Consider the following 19,844-nt stretch of genomic DNA (forward strand, 5'->3'; position numbering starts at 1 on the left):
ATTCTTTTATTTTGGAATGAAGAGTGTCAAGTAGTCCCGTTAAGCAAGAATTTTATTTACAAAGAAAGTTTATAACTTGCACTAGATCAGAGTGGAAAAAAGTGGCTGAAAGCTAAGCAATTTCTCAATGATCCAACCTAACTATTACTTCATCCCTAATTCAGTTTCCGATGAAGAAATCATTCAAGAATGATGTTTAACTAAAGAGTTTAAGACTTTAAGTTATATGTATTGATTTTCTAAATATTTTTCGACAAAAAGATAGTGTAAATAGTTTTTTACACCATCAATGTATTTTGATCCACTATAGAAATTGCTTTCCATTTAAAGTTACCAATTAATGTTTGTATATAAATTACCTGTAATTGTCTTTTAGATGATCGGATGGTATAAATACATTCTTGAAGGTGATTATTAATGTTAAACTTGAATATATTTTCCTATTTTTAAGGCATAAACTGTAAACATTTAAATAACACCACACCATTAACTTGGTATCTTAGTACTCCCGATTAAGGTTCAAGCAGGTGGTTGGTATTGGGAAACAAAAACATATAAATGAAATACTCCAAATGGGTAAGTAAATAATTTCATTGAGTAGCTTGCAATTTGCACCTTAATATATACACTCATTTGTGATTTAAACCTTAGTATTTTTTTAAAATGATTGCACCCTAATCTCTTTAGTTTCTTGTAAAATCATAATTAAACTCTTCCTTAATTTCAATTAATTATGACGGCAAAATAGTAACATTGAATTAATAAACATAACAATATGATCTAAATTAAAAACCAAGACTAGACTATCTTAAATTCCTACCCATCCAAAATACCAAGACTAGACTACCTTAAATTCCTGTATTGAAAAAAAGAGAACTATTAATAACCACTTCCCTTTAATGATTAATAAAAAATATTAGTTACCAAAAGAAAAAGTGAAGCTTTCACCTTTTTTGAATTGGATTGGAAGACTGCTAGATCCTCTGAGTTCTTTCTTATTTGTTGGTTGGAGTTTAACTTATTTGCAGGGACGGATCCAGGATTTAGAAGTTTCGGGTGCCACATCGCTATGAACAGTGGCATACGCATTATTCTGCATGAACAGTAGTGTACCCAATATTTTGTCAAGTGGTCTCAATATTTACATAGGACAAGCACTAAATGATATTTTTCATCAAATTTGTAGAGAGGAAAGAGTCTAGATTGTTGGTTGAGTCTCAAGTTACAAGAGGTCTAGGGTTCAATTCTCGCTTAACTAAAAATTTTTAACAATAAAAGCTCGCTTAAATATTTGCCAAAACAATGTCCAATTGTGATTCGAACCATAGACCGCTGTAAGCAAACAATAGGTCCTAACCAACACTCCAGGAAACACTGTCGTTAATTATTAATCGCTGTGTTTCCTAATTGTCGTATGATACTCCGAGTGGCAAGATTAATATTTATAGTATTTCGCTTACATATATACATATATGCATAGACTTTCGACCGAAATGACCCAGTACCGTGCCACCCTCCCCTATCAACATAGATCCGCCCCTGCTTATTTGTACATATGTAAAATTGATGCCAATTATTGCTTTGATTTTTGTTTTTCTGCCGTTCTCAATGTAAATCGGGAACGAATGAATTCAGGTTTTCCATTATATTTTTGGCAAACTGTGATTTTCTTATTTTTAGATCAACATTCACTGACAAAATGACATAGTGATAATAACTAAAATAGATTCTTTTACCGTGTTTTAATAGCACATCGGGTACGTTTATATAGAGAAGACTACTAAATAGCTTTCAATTTCTCTTCCTTGATTTTGCATTGCTTTGATCCAGTGAAGTTGAACTTTGTCTTTCAAATATGATTTGCTCGGAGTTGAAATTTGTTTTCGTTCAACTATCATATGATGTTGTTGCTAATGGTTTGTACTCTTGGTTTGGGTTTAAGCACACGTATGGGAGAAGTATACCCACTCAACTTAGTACATATAAAATAAATTTTAGAAAAATATTAGTTCTGTTTTATCTGGTGTGCCCTTGTGAATACTTGAACAAAGGAATTTTTTATGACTTATAATAAACTGAGATAAGGTTGCAAATCATTAAAAATAGCAGGATAAGGTGTAAATCACAAAAGAGAGCATACATTAGGGGTGTGAATTGCAAACTTCAAATCAAAGTAAATTATTCTTTTATTGAATATATAGAATAATGTTTCAATTATGAAATATTAACTACTATTTTAGAAAGACAAATTAAGAGAAATGACTTATTAAAAAAAATGAAGAGTAAACTCTTATGTTTAGTGTTAATGGCGTTATGGCAATTAGTGTCGAAAAAGGAGGGTGAGGGAAATAAATTGGACAGATGGAAAAGGGCTCCGGTGGGATAAGCACAACTAATAGTCATATTTTATTTTATTTTCGAATGACGGTAATCACAATTAAACTCCACCAAGATTAAGCATGAATCTGGGAATGGGACACGTCTAATCTATGGTGATTAATAAAACCTACCTTTACTTGGATTGGATGTTTGCTTTTTTATGACGAAATTTGGCACTTTCTTCTTTAGGCAACAGCCAATACAAATTAGGTGACCACTTACTTATTCGTGGCTCTGCACATGGAGCTGACCATTTGTCTATCACTTTCCTTATTCTCCTCCAATCCGTTATATGACTCCTGCCTCATAATGCTTTTTTATAGTATCAATTGAGTTAGGAAGGCTCACGAAGGTATTCTTGTGCGGAAAAAGAAATATTTTCATTAGTTCCATGTGTCACTATTTCCATATCAATATATTTTAAAACCATCGATACTTTTTTAATTTTTTTTTCTATAAATTAGATTTAAGTTTATCATTTTATCTTTATTATCATGCTTTTTAGCCACAAAGATTTAATTGTATATTTAAAATCGCTAATTTAAAAGGAAGGGAGTATCATAGAGTGAAAATTACTCCTTCCATTTCAATTCATGTGGTGGTGTATAAAGAGTGTGAGATGGTCAAACCACTTAGTTTTCGATGCAAATTTGAAAATGAATTTCAAGTTGGATGAAAAACCCTTTTAGACCTATATTCTCCTGTCACAACCAACAATCAAATTGAAGTTTCGTGAAGTTTCAGTCAAGAGGTCAATTATTTCCTCTCTGATTTCGTCTCTTGGTTCAAAGGTGTCCTAGATATCATCTCAAGCGTATGTAAATATTTCTCTGGGACACCGTTATCCATTTGTGAATAATATGAAAATTTTGTACCGCACTTGTATCAATTTTTTTTGCATTATAAAATACCTCCTTAAAACCCGCGAAACCGAACCAAATCGACAAAATCGAAACCGATAGAATTTATTCCATAATGGTTTGGTTTGGTTTGAATATTAAAAAAAACCACCTTAATTGGTTTGGTTTGGTTTTAACTAAAAATCGAGTCAAACATGACCATGAACACACCTAATTATTTTCACAATAAAAAAAAGGGGGGGTTGGAAGAAAGATAGGAAGGGAAAAAAGGAAATAAACACTTGTTTATTTGACCGTGGATATAACCATTTTAAAAATTAATTACTTCCGTTACCTTAGCTTACGACCACAGACCAGTCAAAATGATCTTTAATTCTAGGCATATCAGCAGCAGGCCGTCAAATGAGATTGAGTTAAAATGGACAAAGCCATTGACTGTATTATGATTCAATCCGTCTAAAGTTCATTCTACATCAAAATGGGATATCTACACAACTTTTATCCTATTGTAACAAAATTACTATAAAACACTAATTTTTTATAACGAAAAACCCACTCAATTTTACCTATATATGTATCACAAAAGTTAATAAATTTCTTTTATAAAGAAAAATCACTTAATTTTGTATAAGTATCACAGAAAGTCACAAGAGAAAAAAAAGTTGAGTGAAATTTTGGTTTGATAAATAGTTTAGTAACTTTCATGATATTAAATAAAGTTAAAATAATATTTTAATAATTTTAATCCAAAACTTGAGTGATCATATATGAAATCAACCAAAAGAAAGAGAAAGAGTTAATTTCGGATTAGTCCTCCTCTAAATCAAAATACAGTCACCTCAGAATCCATTGACTCGATTTATTTCTTCTTTTATGAAACTCATTGATTTGGTTTTGCAATTTTATTACCTATTCAATACCGTTATTAATATTTTTCTAATATAATACTTTGCAAATGTAAACGGCAAGAGGATCTCCTAAACCAAAATGAGACATAGGAAGCACATCAAACTTCTTACCAAATTTGCATCTAGTAACTTCAATTTCTCGGACTTTTATTTAAGTAGCAAAATTTTCGAGTCCGGAGCCAAAATGACATATTTTTACAGCAATTAAACCAAAATAGGCTGTCTTTTTTTTTTTTTATACCCAAATGGGTATTTCGTTGATCATTCAACGAAATACCCCAGTTACTGTTCATAGCAGCAACTCTTTTTTTTTTTTTTTTTTTTTTTTTTTTTTTTTGCTATTTCGTGGATTGTTCCACGAAATAGCTTTTTTTTTAATTTTTTTTTTGCATTTCGTGGAACAATCCACGAAATGGTTTTTTTTTTTTTTTTTTTTTTTTTTTTTGCTATTTTTTTTTGCTATTTCGTGAAAAAAATGAATTTTTTTTTACATATCATGACACAATCCACGAAATAGATGTTTTTTTATTTTATTTCGTGAATACAAAAAGAAATAGGAAATTATAAATTTTTTTTTGTTTTTGCATTTCGTGTATTAAAAAACGAAATAGGATAAATTTTTTTCTAATTTCGTTCGTATAAAAAGGAAATTGGAATATATATATATATATATATATATATATATATATATATATATATATATATATATATATATATATATATATATATATATATATTATTTCGTGTATTAATGAAGGAAATTGATTTGTTTTTTTATTTTTTTTGCATTTCGTAATCTAATGAACGAAATAGGTTTTTTTTTTTGTATTTAGTGAATAAAAAAACGAAATAGGAAATTATATACATATATATATATATATATTGCATTTCGTGTATTAAAAAACGAAATAGGAAAATAATTTTATTTTCATTTCGTTTATATAAAAATGAAATAGGAATATATATATATATATATATATATATATATATATATATATATTTCATTCATGTACCAATGAAATATTTCGTGGATTGTTCCACGAAATGCAAAATAAAAAATAAAAATAAAAACATATTTCGTGGATTGTTCCACGAAATGCAAAAAAAAAAAAAAATAGTTTTATTTATATTAACGAAACTGTTTTATTTTTTAATTTAAAACTGTTTTTTTTTATTTTTTATTTTGCATTTCGTGGAACAATCCACGAAATATAAAAAAAAAAACAGTTTTTTTATATATTTTTGAAATTGATCTTATATATATATATATATTCCAAATTGATTAAAAGCCATTTTTTAATTTTTTTTAAATATATTTTTCAAAAAACTTAGTGTTTAACTGTAAGGTTATTTTAGTCAACTTTATATATCGAGAAAATTAGTCAGCTTTATTTTCAAAAATTGAAACCGCAGAAGTGAAATTGACATTCACAGATACATTATCCCTGGATTTTTACGTTGAAATCTATTGCGTATCATCATCTTATAAGTAAATAAAACTGAAAATTTCATGCCAATTTGGGGAAAAATTGAAATTGAATGTGATAAAAGGCGTTTTTTTAAAAATCGGCTCGGCCAAACCGCCTTGCGGCAGTTTGCGTGCAGAGATCTCGGAAAAATACCCAAAATCAAAAAAAAAATCGCGTAAATCGGACGTCCGAGCGCAAAGTTATGACCATCTAAAGTTTGACGACTTTACAACTAGTTTTTCTCCCTATATTTTTTAGAATTATATTTATATTTAAAATAAAGTTATGTCTTGACTTTACAACTATTGTTTTTTTTCGTTTATTAAAAAACGAAATAAGATTTTTTTTTATTTCGTGAATATATAAATGTTTTTATAAATGAAACACAAAAATATATATATATTCATCCTATTTCATTGGTACATGAATGAAATATATTTATATATATATATATATATATATATATATATTCCTATTTTTTATTTTTTAATACACGAAATGCAAAATATATATATATATATATATAATTTCCTATTTCGTTTTTTTATTCACTAAATACAAAAAAAATAAAAACCTATTTCGTTCATTAGATTACGAAATGCAAAAAAAATAAAAAAACAAATCAATTTCCTTCATTAATACACGAAATAATATATATATATATATATATATATATATTTTTTTTTCCAATTTCCTTTTTATACGAACGAAATTAGAAAAAAATTTATCCTATTTCGTTTTTTAATACACGAAATGCAAAAACAAAAAAAATAATTATAATTTCCTATTTCTTTTTTTATTCACGAAATAAAATAAAAAAACATCTATTTCGTGGATTGTGTCATGATATGTAAAAAAAAAATCATTTTTTTCACGAAATAAAAAAAAAAAAAAAAAAAAAAAGCTATAAAAATTAAAAAAAAAAAGCTATTTCGTGGAACAATCCACGAAATAGCAAAAAAAAAAAAAAAAAAAAAAAAAGAGTTGCTGCTATGAACAGTAACTGGGGTATTTCGTTGAATGATCAACGAAATACCCATTTGGGTATAAAAAAAAAAAGACAGCCTATTTTGGTCTAATTGCTGTAAAAATATGCCATTTTGGCTCCGGACTCCAAAATTTTCGCCATATTGATTGGAATAAAATTAATAAACTTACAAATGTGAAAATCTCCACAATGGTTGAGACCCCATACTCATTTGTTAGTTATTAAATGCTTAGATTGATACCAATCCCGACTAAAGTGAAGTTGATTTTGTGAATCATGTCATTATTAAATACTACTCTACACTATAGTCTATATAACAGAAACTTTAGACCAATATACATTCGTTCAAAAGCTTTTTGTTCACAATGGAGTTCTATCACACATCGACATGCCATGTAGTTCCATTTCTCTTTAGCCCATTATAATAATTATTGTTGTTATCATTATTATTATTTTTTTTTTAATTTTGGAACAGTTTCTGGAGAAAGTGATGGTCATTTTGACATGGGGAATGTTATGTCTTACAACACTAGGATCAGTGGACTATGAAGCAATAAGTTGTCGAAAGCACAGTGCAATTTTGACAGATTTTGGAGGAAAAGGAGATGGTAAAACGTCGAACACAGCGGCATTTAGAAAGGCAATTAGTGAATTGAGCAAATTTGCAACAGATGGGGGTGCACAACTAATTCTTCCTCCTGGAAAATGGCTAACAGGGCCATTCAATCTCACTAGTAATTTCACTCTTTATATACACCAGGATGCTGTCATTCTGGCATCTCAGGTTTCATTCATTCCTTCTCCCTTTGCCATTTTTTACTCTTTAAAGAAAAATTGTTTTGATATTTTTTCTTAGCAGAACGTGGGAAAGGGAAAAAAAAAAAGATATCCATTGGAATATAAAATAAATCAGTAAAACACTATATCTCTGACCACATCAATTAATCAGGGAATCGAGATGGTCTTGGTGCAAAACAATTTGAATGAAGGATCCCTATGAATTGAATTCGTTTATCGATTTATGTTAGAACTCTTGGACAACATTAAAAAGAACTAACAAACAAAAAATAGTCGTGTTCTATCCAAGGGATGGAAGGACGAATTTGGTCTTCGGATTTATTTTGTTCCTTGACACCCCTTTGGAAATCGTCTAGTGTGTCAATGGTTACAAATCAATCCAGAGAATTTATATCTTACTAATTTTTTGGTTAATTAATTGTGTAGTATCAAAACTTTTTTATCCATAATTGTCCCAATGTTTCAATTTTTCTTCTAGATTAGTTTAGTTAATTTTGGATACTTTATTTTAGAAAAATGACACAGAGAATTGCAATACAAGCTAGGGCATCTCATATTAAATCACCACATTAAAATTATATGTGAGTTGACCTAGCAAATCTAGACGAGGTTCATGACGTAAGCAGTGGTGTAGCCACATACAATAAAGACTGGTCAATTGAATGCTATTCTCGAAACACTGTGTATATAAATATTATACTAATTATATAGATCAAAATATATATGTTAAATCTTGAACCCTTAGCGAAATTATTGGCTTCGCTTCACTAAGATGCGACACTTGTTATTAAAAAACACTATGTGATTGTTTGTACAGGATGAAGCAGAGTGGGATTTAATTCCACCATTGCCCTCTTATGGAGTAGGAAGGGATGCTCCAGGACCAAGGTTTATTAGTCTCATTTTTGGAACAAACTTGACTAATGTAGTCATTACAGGTAAATTATCCATGGTTACTCCACTCTTTACCATCATGACAAAATAATATGCCAAAGACACCAAGCACAACAACTACTATGCCTTAATCCCAAGCTAACTGGAATAGGCCGTATGAATCCTCAATATCATAAATCCTCTGTTGGGGTCCATAATATTTCAAAAAAAAGACACCAAAATTTCTGATATTTTTTTTATATGTATGCTGATGATGACCAGGTGGAAATGGCACCATAGATGGACAAGGTCAACAGTGGTGGACTAAATTTCGACAAGGTCAACTGAAAAACACCCGACCTTACCTGATTGAGATCATGTCCAGATTTCCAATCTTACATTGATCAACTCTCCTTCATGGAATGTCCATCCTGTTTACAGCAGGTATACCTTCTTGTTCCTCTCATTTATTCATATCATATCTCATTTAACTTTTTCCTTTTTCAATTTAACCATCGTTATCCGAAACCCGATAGTCCAACTAATTTGAATTTGTGCCATGTTAAGCCCACTAGAGGAAAAAGCGCCTACCATGTGTTTCTCCATTTTAGGTCTCTAAACCGAGACATCTGGTTAAGGATAGAGAGATCTTTATCATCTCACCACACTCCCTAGTGCTTTTGAATGCCTAGGTTGTAACCTTTGTAGAGATAGTGCGTCAAAAAAGATCTTTCGATCAAAAATGTTCTTGTTAACTTACTTGACATGTACTCTTTGTTTCTAATATTTTTCCTTCAAAAAATGCAGTTTGGTGGTAATTAAGGGATTAACAATCCTTGCACCAACTGATTCACCCAATACAGATGGGATTGACCCAGGTTTGTTACAACAACATACTGTAGCAAAATATGTAAGAAAATGACATCCTCTAGTGAAGTAGTACTAATTCATTTTTGGTTATGCAGATTCTTGTTCAAACACTAGAATTGAAGATTGCTACATAGTCTCAGGGGACGATTGTATAGCAGTGAAAAGTGGTTGGGATGAATATGGAATAGCATTTGGAATGCCTACAGGCTACAGAACACCTAATCATAAGAAACCTCAACTGCATATCTCCTGATAGTGCAGTAATTGCTCTTGGAAGCGAAATGTCCGGTGGCATTCAAGATGTTAGAGCTGAAAACATTACAGCAATTAGTTCTGAATCAGGCCTGAGGATCAAAACTGCTATAGGAAGAGGGGCATACGTGAAGGACGTTTTCGTGAGAGGAATGGAATTACAGACAATGAAATATACCTTTTGGATGACGGGCGATTATGGGTCCCATCCTGACGATCATTATGATCCGAAAGCACTTCCTGTCATTCAGGGAATCAATTTAAAAAATGTCATAGCTAAGAATGTCACAATAGCAGGAAAATTAGTGGGGATAGGTGGTGATGCCTTCAAGGGAATTTGCATATCGAATGTGGGCATCGAATTGTCAGAACATGCTAAGAAACTACCATGGAACTGCAGTAATATACAAGGTGTTTCGAGCCAAGTGAGTCCTCAGCCGTGTGCTCTGTTGCCTGATAAGAAAATTGATTGTCCTTTCCCCAGTGATACTTTACCTGTTGAGAAGATTCAGTTCCAGACTTGTGCTGTAACTACTATGCATTGGGTAAAAGATAGTTAGATATTCAGCCAGTTCCTTGTTATGCTAAGAATTTGTGGAACCCATGTTGATCATTAATTAAGTCCATGGTTTCCAGCCTTCTAGTTAAAATCAATTTGTAGAGGGTCATTTGCACTTATATCCTATTTTGTGGTGTCTTTAATTTATGGCCCTAAAGACAAGCAACTTTTTCGCGGGGTATAAGTTTATATTTTTGCATCATAGTATCCCACAAGTTATGCCCCGACCGTTAAAGAACTTATGCCGAACTTATGTCCCATTAGACATAAGTTCGGTTTTGAAGAACAAAAATTAATGACCAACCCATTTGACGGACAAACCGTGCAATTTCTTCTTTATAAATGTTACTGTACTTCATATGCTTCACTCTTGGACTTAGACGATATGTCCTGGGGAAATTACATAAATATAAGTAAATAAGTAAAATATTTTATAATCTATAACTATTAACTAAATTATATAATCTACAATATATACTGTATATTTAGGGTATATGCATGATTTTATACCATAAATAAAAAAATGTTGCTATGAATAAAAGGATAATAATAAGGAGTTTCCTATATTAGTGATAACCAAATTAAATACATATCAAAACACATTAATTTCTTTTCTAAACATCCCAATATACTCAGCTAGCATTTTAACCCATAAAATAGTATACTACTGTTTATATATTATATATTATACACTTCGTTGAACAAGTATATATAACCTTGTACTTGTATATTATGTATACTTCACTATTATACTAGTATATACTTCACTATATAATTTGTTTTATGTATATTAACTAGTATATACTATATATAAAATAATTTCTTATGCTATTAAACGAAAAGTATTATATATATATGTGTGTGCGCGCGCGCGCGCGTGTGTATATTTGACCACATACATTATTGTATATATTAGGCATATATTGTTTATTATATTAAATATTTCAAATATAAAATTTAATTGAGTTAATTTTCCTATTTCATGGAAGAGAGAGCAAAAAATTAAATAATAAATATGTGATGGCAGAAAGGAAGCCAAGTTTTATGGGATGTGGTGTCAATTATTAATTAAGATCCTATTTTAGTGGTAATTCATAAATAATTCTATCTATGTATTGTATATTGTATACTATCAAGTATATTGTAATATTATATAAGGTATATAATATCAAGTATATCGTGCTATTGTAGATATTATATAATATTAAGTATACAATATACAACATATAACATTGGTATAATATTAATTATTGTGCTATTGTATACTTTATATAATAATGTCAAGTATATTGTGCTATTGTATACATTATATAATATTAAGTATACCATATACAACATATAACATTGATATGATATTAATTATTGTGCTATTGTATACTTTATATAATATTAAGCATATTATATCCAACATTTAACATTGGTATACCAACTATTTTAATGAAATAATATACATATATAAACACACGCACACATATGCACAATAAAAAAAGTTACAAATTGTTTTTATGCTGAAGCTTAGATAATAATTACTGTATCTTCATGTACTTTTATTAATATTAATCTATTTAAATAATTTCTTTTAGTCATAAATAATAATTGCATCAAGTGAAAAGTTAAAAGGGAAGAAAAAGAAGAAATTGAAAAAGAATCTTTTCAAAATGATAGATGTTGGATTTAAAGGTCTATTAAAAAATAACATTCATCTAATTTTGTTTTATTTGGAAAGCTACATTAATTCTGTCTCATGTCCTCTCTATATTTGAAAGAAAGAGAAATTAAAAAAGTATATACATTAATGGTAATAAATTGAAGTAAATTGTATTTGTGTAATTTTTTTGAAAGTAGTTGTAATGATTTAAAATTACTTTTCAAAAACTTGTATTTAGGTGACTTCTCCATATGTCCTTAGGGACAGAGTTCGGAGCCTAAAGGACACTAAAATGCACAAAATAAACCAAAAGGGGTGCTCCATTCCACATTATACCAAAAGGGGTATAACGTGGAGGGGCCAACGTTATACCCCAAAAAAATTCACGTTGTCAGAACAAAAAAAATAATAATGTAAAAATATAACGTGGACTGATCCGCGTTATACAAAATTAAATATCACGGCCCATGGTAGTTGAATATTGCACTTGAGTCGGAGATAGATCGAACAAGTTTAGTTTTTGTTAGTGACAATCACGTTTAGAATTTTTAATAATAACATATTAATAATATGAATTACAATTCTCAATTGAGTATTTTGTATTTTTTATTTCAATTCATGGATGTGTAAGTCTTATTGCGAAAGACATATTTCCTATCCTAAATATTGAGCAGTTGTTTTGCGATGAAAGAAAAAAAAAAAAATTTACCCCACCAAACGTTTGTAAAACGTGGACTGATCCACGTTATACTTATATATATTTTACCCCACCCAACATTTTACAAAAATAGTTTGTAAGACGTTGGCCAGATTTAAATCATATCCGGTTGTTTTTTTAATAAAAAACAATTTCAGTGATTTTTTTAATTTTTAACTCAAACATACGCCACAAGTCATATAATAATTAACTCAAACAAATATTTTAACTCATACAATAATTAAATATGTGTTATACATGCGAACATTAAAAAACAAAAATTAAAATATAAGTTAAATAAACGTCAAACATTAACTGAGTAGTAAATGTTAAATTACATATGTTATTAAACGGCACAAGACATATTATATATTCTGGGAAGATTACATATTGAAACAACGATCGTACAACTTAGGAAAAAACATAAAAACCAACAAGCAACAACAACTACTGATTTCTGTCGGGGCAGCGATTCTTGTAATGACCTGTTTGCTTGCACGTACTACACTTCCTAGCCATGCGAGCAGGAGCTATATCCATTTCATTCCTCCTTCTAGTTGTACTCCGCGCTCCTGAAGTTCACTCGTATTCAGTGTTTGCAATTAAACTGAAGGGAGAAGGTGACCAATATGCCTCATCACCGAACGGTGAAAATTTTTCACTGTACTTTTGCTTGTAATACCTGTAACTGTAGTCTAAGTGAACAAAACATCATTATATTTACCTTTCCGTAAATGACTCTACTTGAGTAGGACGATATCGAACTATACTCCCGCCACCTAATTCACTTGTACCTGGAGCACTACTCGGTCCAGGAATATCACAGCTCTGCATAATCCAACCAAAATTATGTGATTGACTACCAACTCCTACCATTGTTTCTTGTTGAAGTGTACCTCTTTCAAGCCCAATATTCATAGCGGGAAGATACGTAGTACCTCAAATATCAAACTCATCGTCAGTGGGTGCTTCAACATTGGTAGAGCGTTCAACAGTTGCATACATGTCAAGTGTTGCTATGCTGATATGATTGCTAAATATATCAGGACTTCGAAGAAATAACGATAAGGAATCATCGTCCGAAATAAGAGTTTCCTCGTAAATGGGAAATCCCCTAGCCGTAATTGATGTTGGATATCGTCCAGTGATAACCACTGAAAGGTTAGGATCAGTTATGCTCATTTTGCTTATAAAAACACGTTCTAGACGATCGTATTTGAGGGAGATTGAAAACCTTTGTACCGTTCCCGGACGACGGTTATATCTCACTGAACCTTCTTCATACACAACTTCACCACTCCAATATAAATTAACTCTTATATATAAGTATAACGTGGACTAATCCACGTTATACAAAATTCAAAATTATAAATTTTGTATAACGTGGATCAGTCCACGTTTTACAAACGTTGGGTGGGGTAATTTTTTTTTTTCCTTTCATCGCAAAACGACTGCTCAATATTTAGGATAGGAAGTATGTCTTTCGCAATAAGACTTACGCATCCATGAATTGAAATAAAAAATACAAAATACTCAATTGAGAATTGCGATTCATATTATTAATATTGTTATTATTAAAAGTTCTAAACGTGATTGTCACTAACAAAAACTAAACTTGTTCGATCTATCTCCGACTCAAGTGCAATATTCAACTACAACAGGTCGTGATATTTAATTTTGTATAACGTGGATTGATCCACGTTACACATTTTTTTTTCTTTTTTTCTGACAGCGTGAAAACTTTTTTGGTGGTATAACGTTGGCCCCTCCACGTTATACCCCTTTTGGTATAATGTGAAATGGAGCACCTTTTTTGGTTTATTTTGTGCATTTTAGTGCCCTTTAAGCTCCGGACTCCGGACTCCTTAGGGACATATTAGCAAGTATTCTTGGAAACAGTGTTTTAAAAGGCAGTTCTGGGACTCGCCTCGGGGCTCGCCCCGGGGCGGGGCACTAGCAAAATGCCCCAGGGCTCACGTGCGGGGCTTAATTCCTGCGAGGCTTACGCCCGATTGTACGCCCTAAACACGCCTAACGCCCAACGCTCGGGGCTCGCCTAACAGTTCTTACACAATTATATGTTAAATTCCTTAATTAAAACCGTTGACCCTCATAATTCTTTAACAAATGATTGATACTTAATAATTTTTCATTTACCGAAATAAGAAGATTGGGTATAACTCAAATAACAAGTCGTAGTATTGCATATTTACTATATGAGAACATCGTGAGGGTGAATATCACTTAATATTTCTTTTAAGAATACATAACCGAATTGTGAATTTTCACTTGTCATTGGTCTTTTGTCCTATGTATCAAAATTATCATATTTTATTATTTCTCTATTTGAAAGTAATTTTATTTTTATTCATGAAGGAGTTACGTTTCAATTATAATACTGATAAAGTTGTTTATAGGGAGATACAATGAATAGAATGATACTAATATTATTTTAACAAATTGTGATTTTTCATTGTTTGAAAGTTAAGATGTTAGAGTTGATTTGCATTTCATAATAGCTTTTATTTCATTGTATTGTTTATACTTGTAAGGTTATATATATATATATAGACACACACTTTTCTTTTATTTTTTATGTAATTTTACCTATTTAAAAATATTTATTATAATTATATTATTTTATGAAATACAAAAAATTAAATACCCATGGGGCTTACGCCCCGCCGAGGCATATGTAAAACGCCTCGCCTTACGCCCCTGCCTTTTTAAACACTGCTTGGAAAGGCCTCAAAAGAAGCCATTTGGTCTAAACTCAATTAATGAACTTGCAAATGGGCTGACGAATGAATGTGTACTCAGTGTCTGTGTACTTCTATATTAGTCCCCATTTCAGACTGTTTTTGCCTATTGATATTTTTACCCGAATATGCTACAATTTATTAGACTTGCACTGCCTTATTCCATTTTTTGTTGTGTTGCAGCGTGCATGAGTAGCTTATGTTATACATAGCAATAGACGTAACATATAGGAAGAATTGATCAATAAATGGATGCTTACATGAGAAATGATAAACATAATCAGCTCTCTAAATTTCCAAGATAGAACTGGTTTTCGGGATGCACAAGTTATTGATTTCTCCAGCCAATGGATCATTCGGTGTGAGGGGGAGCAACTTGATCTCAAAGAGCTTTGGCCATAGTTTCCCTGTCACTGCAATGAAGAACAGAACGGCGTCATTCGAAGAACCTTCCATGATCACTAAATGAAACTGTTAAAACACAGTATTACAGCGGAATTCCTTTATAGGACATCTTGCATTGGTACCAAAGGTACGAAATGTTTTTGTGCTTTACAAATTGAGGCTACTAGTAAAGTTGACTGAGAGCTTCCGATGCCTGGATTGCAGGTTAATGATCGAGGGAGAGGGAGGGCAATTAAACCAAAGGTGCAGATTGTGTAACAAATTCGATATAAGAACATATGGGGAAGAAAAAGCATTCAAGATTAGAAATATCTTACTGATACTCATTCAGTGAAAATTGAAAATTAGTTATGTATTATACAAGAAATGTTAACGGTTAAGTGCATATTTATCCAAAAACCTGATGAAGACCACACAAAATACCATAATGATTAATTCTTACCAAAAATACGGTCACCATCTCTGTCCCATGCGATTCCATTCAGGACCTCGAAGTCCTGCAGTGAAGCGCAATAGAGAATTTAGCTTGCGCTCTATATTTGTGTCAAAAAACGAGAGAGAGAGAGAGAGAAAGAGAGAGCGAGAGAGAGAGAGAGAGAAATAGATATCAAAATAAAACAGAAATCATCTCCATAACACATCTTATGCGCAAAGGAAAATTGTTACCTTATATCCTCTTGATATTAACTCTTCTCTGAAAAATGTCACAGAAGCTATCTGTTAATAAATCTGGAGCAGAACTTGTGAACAGCAAGACATTAGGACAAAGAACAAAAAGCTAATACCTTAGAGATTGAAGGAGAATCCACCCGATCACAGTGCCATCTTTTGGTGAAATTCTAGCAATGCAATCAGTCTGCAGAGAAAGACAACACCGACCATTACTTCAGTCTCTAATTCAAAGTAAACTTTGAGTTAAGAAATACGACACTCAGATGTCGAAAAAGAAGAAGATTATCTGTCCCCTTTAGTGTCATGACATATCAAATGGGATTACGCTTATTAAGAGATTTGCTAAGACAGGTTGCTCTAACTACTTCTAGCTGATTAAGAAACGGAGAGGACTTAATTGAGCGGCACCAAACAGATTCTTGGATCATAAGTCAAACAAACTTATATGACATAATACAACTAGTTTCTCAAGCAAGGTTGTTTCCTGGAGCTATTCCCCTGAATTCTATAACCAAAACAACTATTGGTTAAGTTGCTCAAAGATGTCTTTCTAAATATGTGCATAATGTAAAATAAATGGGAAAAAAAAATCCAAGTCCAAATGTAACTCAGTAAAATAGAGCAATTTTTACCACATAAACATTTGCCCAGACTTCATCTTTCACATACTCCAGCTCATTGAGGTAGCGCACTTCATGCCCTTGAGACTTGACAACTTGTTTTCTGATGACTGCACCAAGGAAAGGAGTATCTCCATCTTAAGAAAGCAAAGAAGAAACTAAATATCATGTAGACTGTAGATGGCAAAACCTTTCATTGTCTTAGGGTCAATCTTATATAATGTTGATGTTCCATCACTTCCAAAAAGTACTTTCCCATCGGTTGCCAATCCCCAACCATCTTGCATGTGATGAGTAAACTTTTTGAACTGCATATAATTTAATTCTAAAAATTATGACATGTGAAGCTGTGAAGTGAATTGAGGCAATAATCCTACAAACATTACTTTTCTCATAAAATACATCAGAAGATTTCATATTACAACAAGCAACATCCACATTAAAATCCGGAAAAGAAGATGAGCTAATTAAAAGCACACAAAGTATTGGAGGACAAGCATACTTTGCTGAAGTTGTATCGATCATATATGAAACCGGTATCCAGCAACCATGTTAGTTGGAACAACCTACAAAAATCCGCAGTTGTTGCATAAGAACTAGTGGTCAATGTAAATTCAAAAATAGTAAACCATCACTAAGAGAATAAAGGAAAGGAAACAAAAAGACACTAACGATCAAAAAGGAAAAAACTAAAAAAGAAACATGGTCTGATCTAATGTACACCAGAAGATATATTATGAATTTCTTTAAAGTTTAAAGTAATCCTAAGATCGGCTTCCTAAATTGTTCTAGCATCTATTTCCGGCTACTCAAGCATGTATAAAAGGAAGCCTTTTTTCATACACGCATAATTTTAACCCCACTACTAAAGAAATAGAATATAATTTCAACTCTTCTTCTACGCACCCAGTCAAAGTAGGACAACTACATTGGACATAGGGAGTGCAGAAGTTGTCAATTTGGTAAAAGAAAGGCTGCTACTTAGAGGGCTGCTACTTAGAGCACAGTCAAAACTTCAGATTACAAACAAAGTTTCACCAAATTTAAGTCAGTTATTATTATTATTATTTCAAACAGTATTACTTATCATTATGTCAATTGGCCTGAAAGTAGTGCAAAAGCTAAATGCACTTGATACACGAGCAAATATCAGGCATACGATATTCCTACCAAAATTTGATGTGCTCATAACGGTAAAATAAAATGCTACAATACTCAGGACAGAATTTAATTGCAATCATTGCTAGGAGACGATAGAACAGGATAGAAGTACTACTTTCTTACATATTATCCTATCTGATAAATGCAAGATTGCTTACTTAGCAGTTACCACAACACATTTTCCACATTATTTCCAGAATCAGGAAAAGATGTATGCATCCATTACCTCTCACCAAGAAGAGTTAGACCCTCTCCAAAGTAAGAAGACTCCATTTCATGAAGTCTCTCAACCTGTGGAACCAGCAATAGAAGATTCTTGTTAGGTCCAAGATGGCACACTATAGATTTCAGCAATAGAAAGATGTTCTTTCTTATGCAAAATGTAAGGATAAACTTTATAAAAAGCAGCTTATAGATAGAATTGTTAGCATTTAGCAATTAGCAGAAGCTGTCCCCTAAGCCTCCTAAACTAATCAAATCCGTGAAAAACCTGACCGGTGTTACTTATTTTAAATCCTCCCAAAACTTTGCATTATGGTTAAACATTTAGTGAGCAAGTTGTAGACATACCTTACCGTCCAGCAATGCAACTTTTCGAACAGATGACTGCATTTTTTCAGAAGGAGAGAATTACTCATGTTAAGCCTCAAAAATAATCATGAACTCAACTCAAGTATATATATTAAGGCAACTTACACGTCCGTAAAGTCCAGTTGATTCAAAGAGTGTATTATTTTCTGCATAGAGAAGCCCCTGAAGAATAAACACCCGGCATCAGGCACCAAAAGCAACTAACTAATAGCCTGTTTGGCCAAAGTTCAATTTGAAAAGTGTTTTTTTTTTTATCATAAGTGCATTTCGGAAGAGTACAGAGTAGTCGTTTATGTTTGGCTAATCAACTGGAAAAACACCTTTGTCGATATTATAGCAGTAATTTGTGCTTGGCTAAGGTTTAAAAAGTGCTTTAAGTGAAAAACTAGTTTCTTTAGCATTTGAAAAAACAGTTTCTGCCTACTTAATCGAAAATATTTATTTTTTCTCTAAAAGTTTGGTCAAAAACCTCAATTTTCTACGCAAAAACTATAAGTACGAGTAGACAGAAGATAATGTTATGAATCATAAAAAAAGTTCTAGAATTCAAAAAATCATAAATTTCTTCAAATTTAACTTGAAATATTAAAAAAAAAAAAATCCAGGTAAAAGCTATGGTCACCACAAAGTATATTTCACCGAAAAATTGGAAACTTGAAATTCATAATGCATATGTTGAAAAATTATAGAAAAACGTGGGAAACTAATTAACCTGAGTGTAGGCTTGGGGGTCGTGAGGGAATTCATGGACTACTTTGACTTTGTAAACTCTATATGATGCTTCAGCTTCTCTGAATACGGTGATGCTCAGTAGAACAATCAAGCTTATGACTAGAAACCTTGGATTTAGCGGAGGCATTTTTGTGTGATTGGTAGGTAGATATGAAGTAGAAGAAACCATTAATACTTTTTGTTAAGCTACTTTTGCAATTAATTAAAAAAAATTAGTTGACCGTTGACTTCATCTTGGAAAATGTCACTGGAGTTATCTCCACTGTCAGATTGGATCCAATAGTCATAATGCAAGACGGGCAACCGGCTTGGCCTTCTGCTTCATCACCTACCTGCTAGGCTCCAGGTTAATGTTCAAATTCAACGTGTATCACGTTTTGAATTTAATTATGAGGTGAGAAGCTCAAGTACTTGATAGGTGAGGAAATCAATTCATAGATTAGAAGAATTGTTACAAATTGCTTAGAATAAAGGAGGTAAGCGTAATATAGTAAACTATGAGGAAAGTTAGTATAATCAAACTGAATTTGAGGGGGATTTCTGAAACTATACCTTAATTTTTTTAGTAGAGATGGATATAAATGGCAAAAGTGTTGCATAATA

General features: G+C 31.6%; 1 protein-coding gene and 1 pseudogene across 1 annotated transcript; one reads left to right on the forward strand and one right to left on the reverse strand.

Annotated features, from left to right (window-relative positions):
* Positions 1-6,748: 6,748 nt before the first annotated feature.
* Positions 6,749-10,075, forward strand: LOC132631966 (probable polygalacturonase; annotated as a pseudogene).
* Positions 10,076-15,099: 5,024 nt separating this feature from the next.
* Positions 15,100-19,844, reverse strand: LOC132631967 (glutaminyl-peptide cyclotransferase-like). The gene is made up of 11 exons (XM_060347738.1): positions 19,222-19,844; positions 18,615-18,671; positions 18,489-18,524; positions 18,145-18,209; positions 17,260-17,323; positions 16,948-17,065; positions 16,770-16,867; positions 16,251-16,321; positions 16,132-16,159; positions 15,908-15,962; positions 15,100-15,473 (listed from the first exon to the last, which is right to left on the reverse strand). Exons 1-11 carry the CDS (start codon positions 19,408-19,410, stop codon positions 15,349-15,351), a joined length of 906 nt encoding a protein of 301 aa, XP_060203721.1. The 5' UTR covers positions 19,411-19,844; the 3' UTR covers positions 15,100-15,348.

Source organism: Lycium barbarum, chromosome 3, assembly GCF_019175385.1.
Source record: "Lycium barbarum isolate Lr01 chromosome 3, ASM1917538v2, whole genome shotgun sequence".
NCBI classification, from domain to species: Eukaryota; Viridiplantae; Streptophyta; class Magnoliopsida; order Solanales; family Solanaceae; genus Lycium; species Lycium barbarum.

Bases quoted from the DNA above. Each gene is read 5' to 3' on its own strand.
- LOC132631967 (XM_060347738.1), bottom strand. From the start codon at position 19,410: ATGGTTTCTTCTACTTCATATCTACCTACCAATCACACAAAAATGCCT. The intron at 18,210-18,488 runs GTATGTCTACAA...CTGGTTCCACAG, and splicing joins TTGCATTGCTGGACGGTAAG to GTTGAGAGACTTCATGAAAT. The intron at 16,868-16,947 runs GTTTTGCCATCT...TCCTTGGTGCAG, and splicing joins TGACCCTAAGACAATGAAAG to TCATCAGAAAACAAGTTGTC.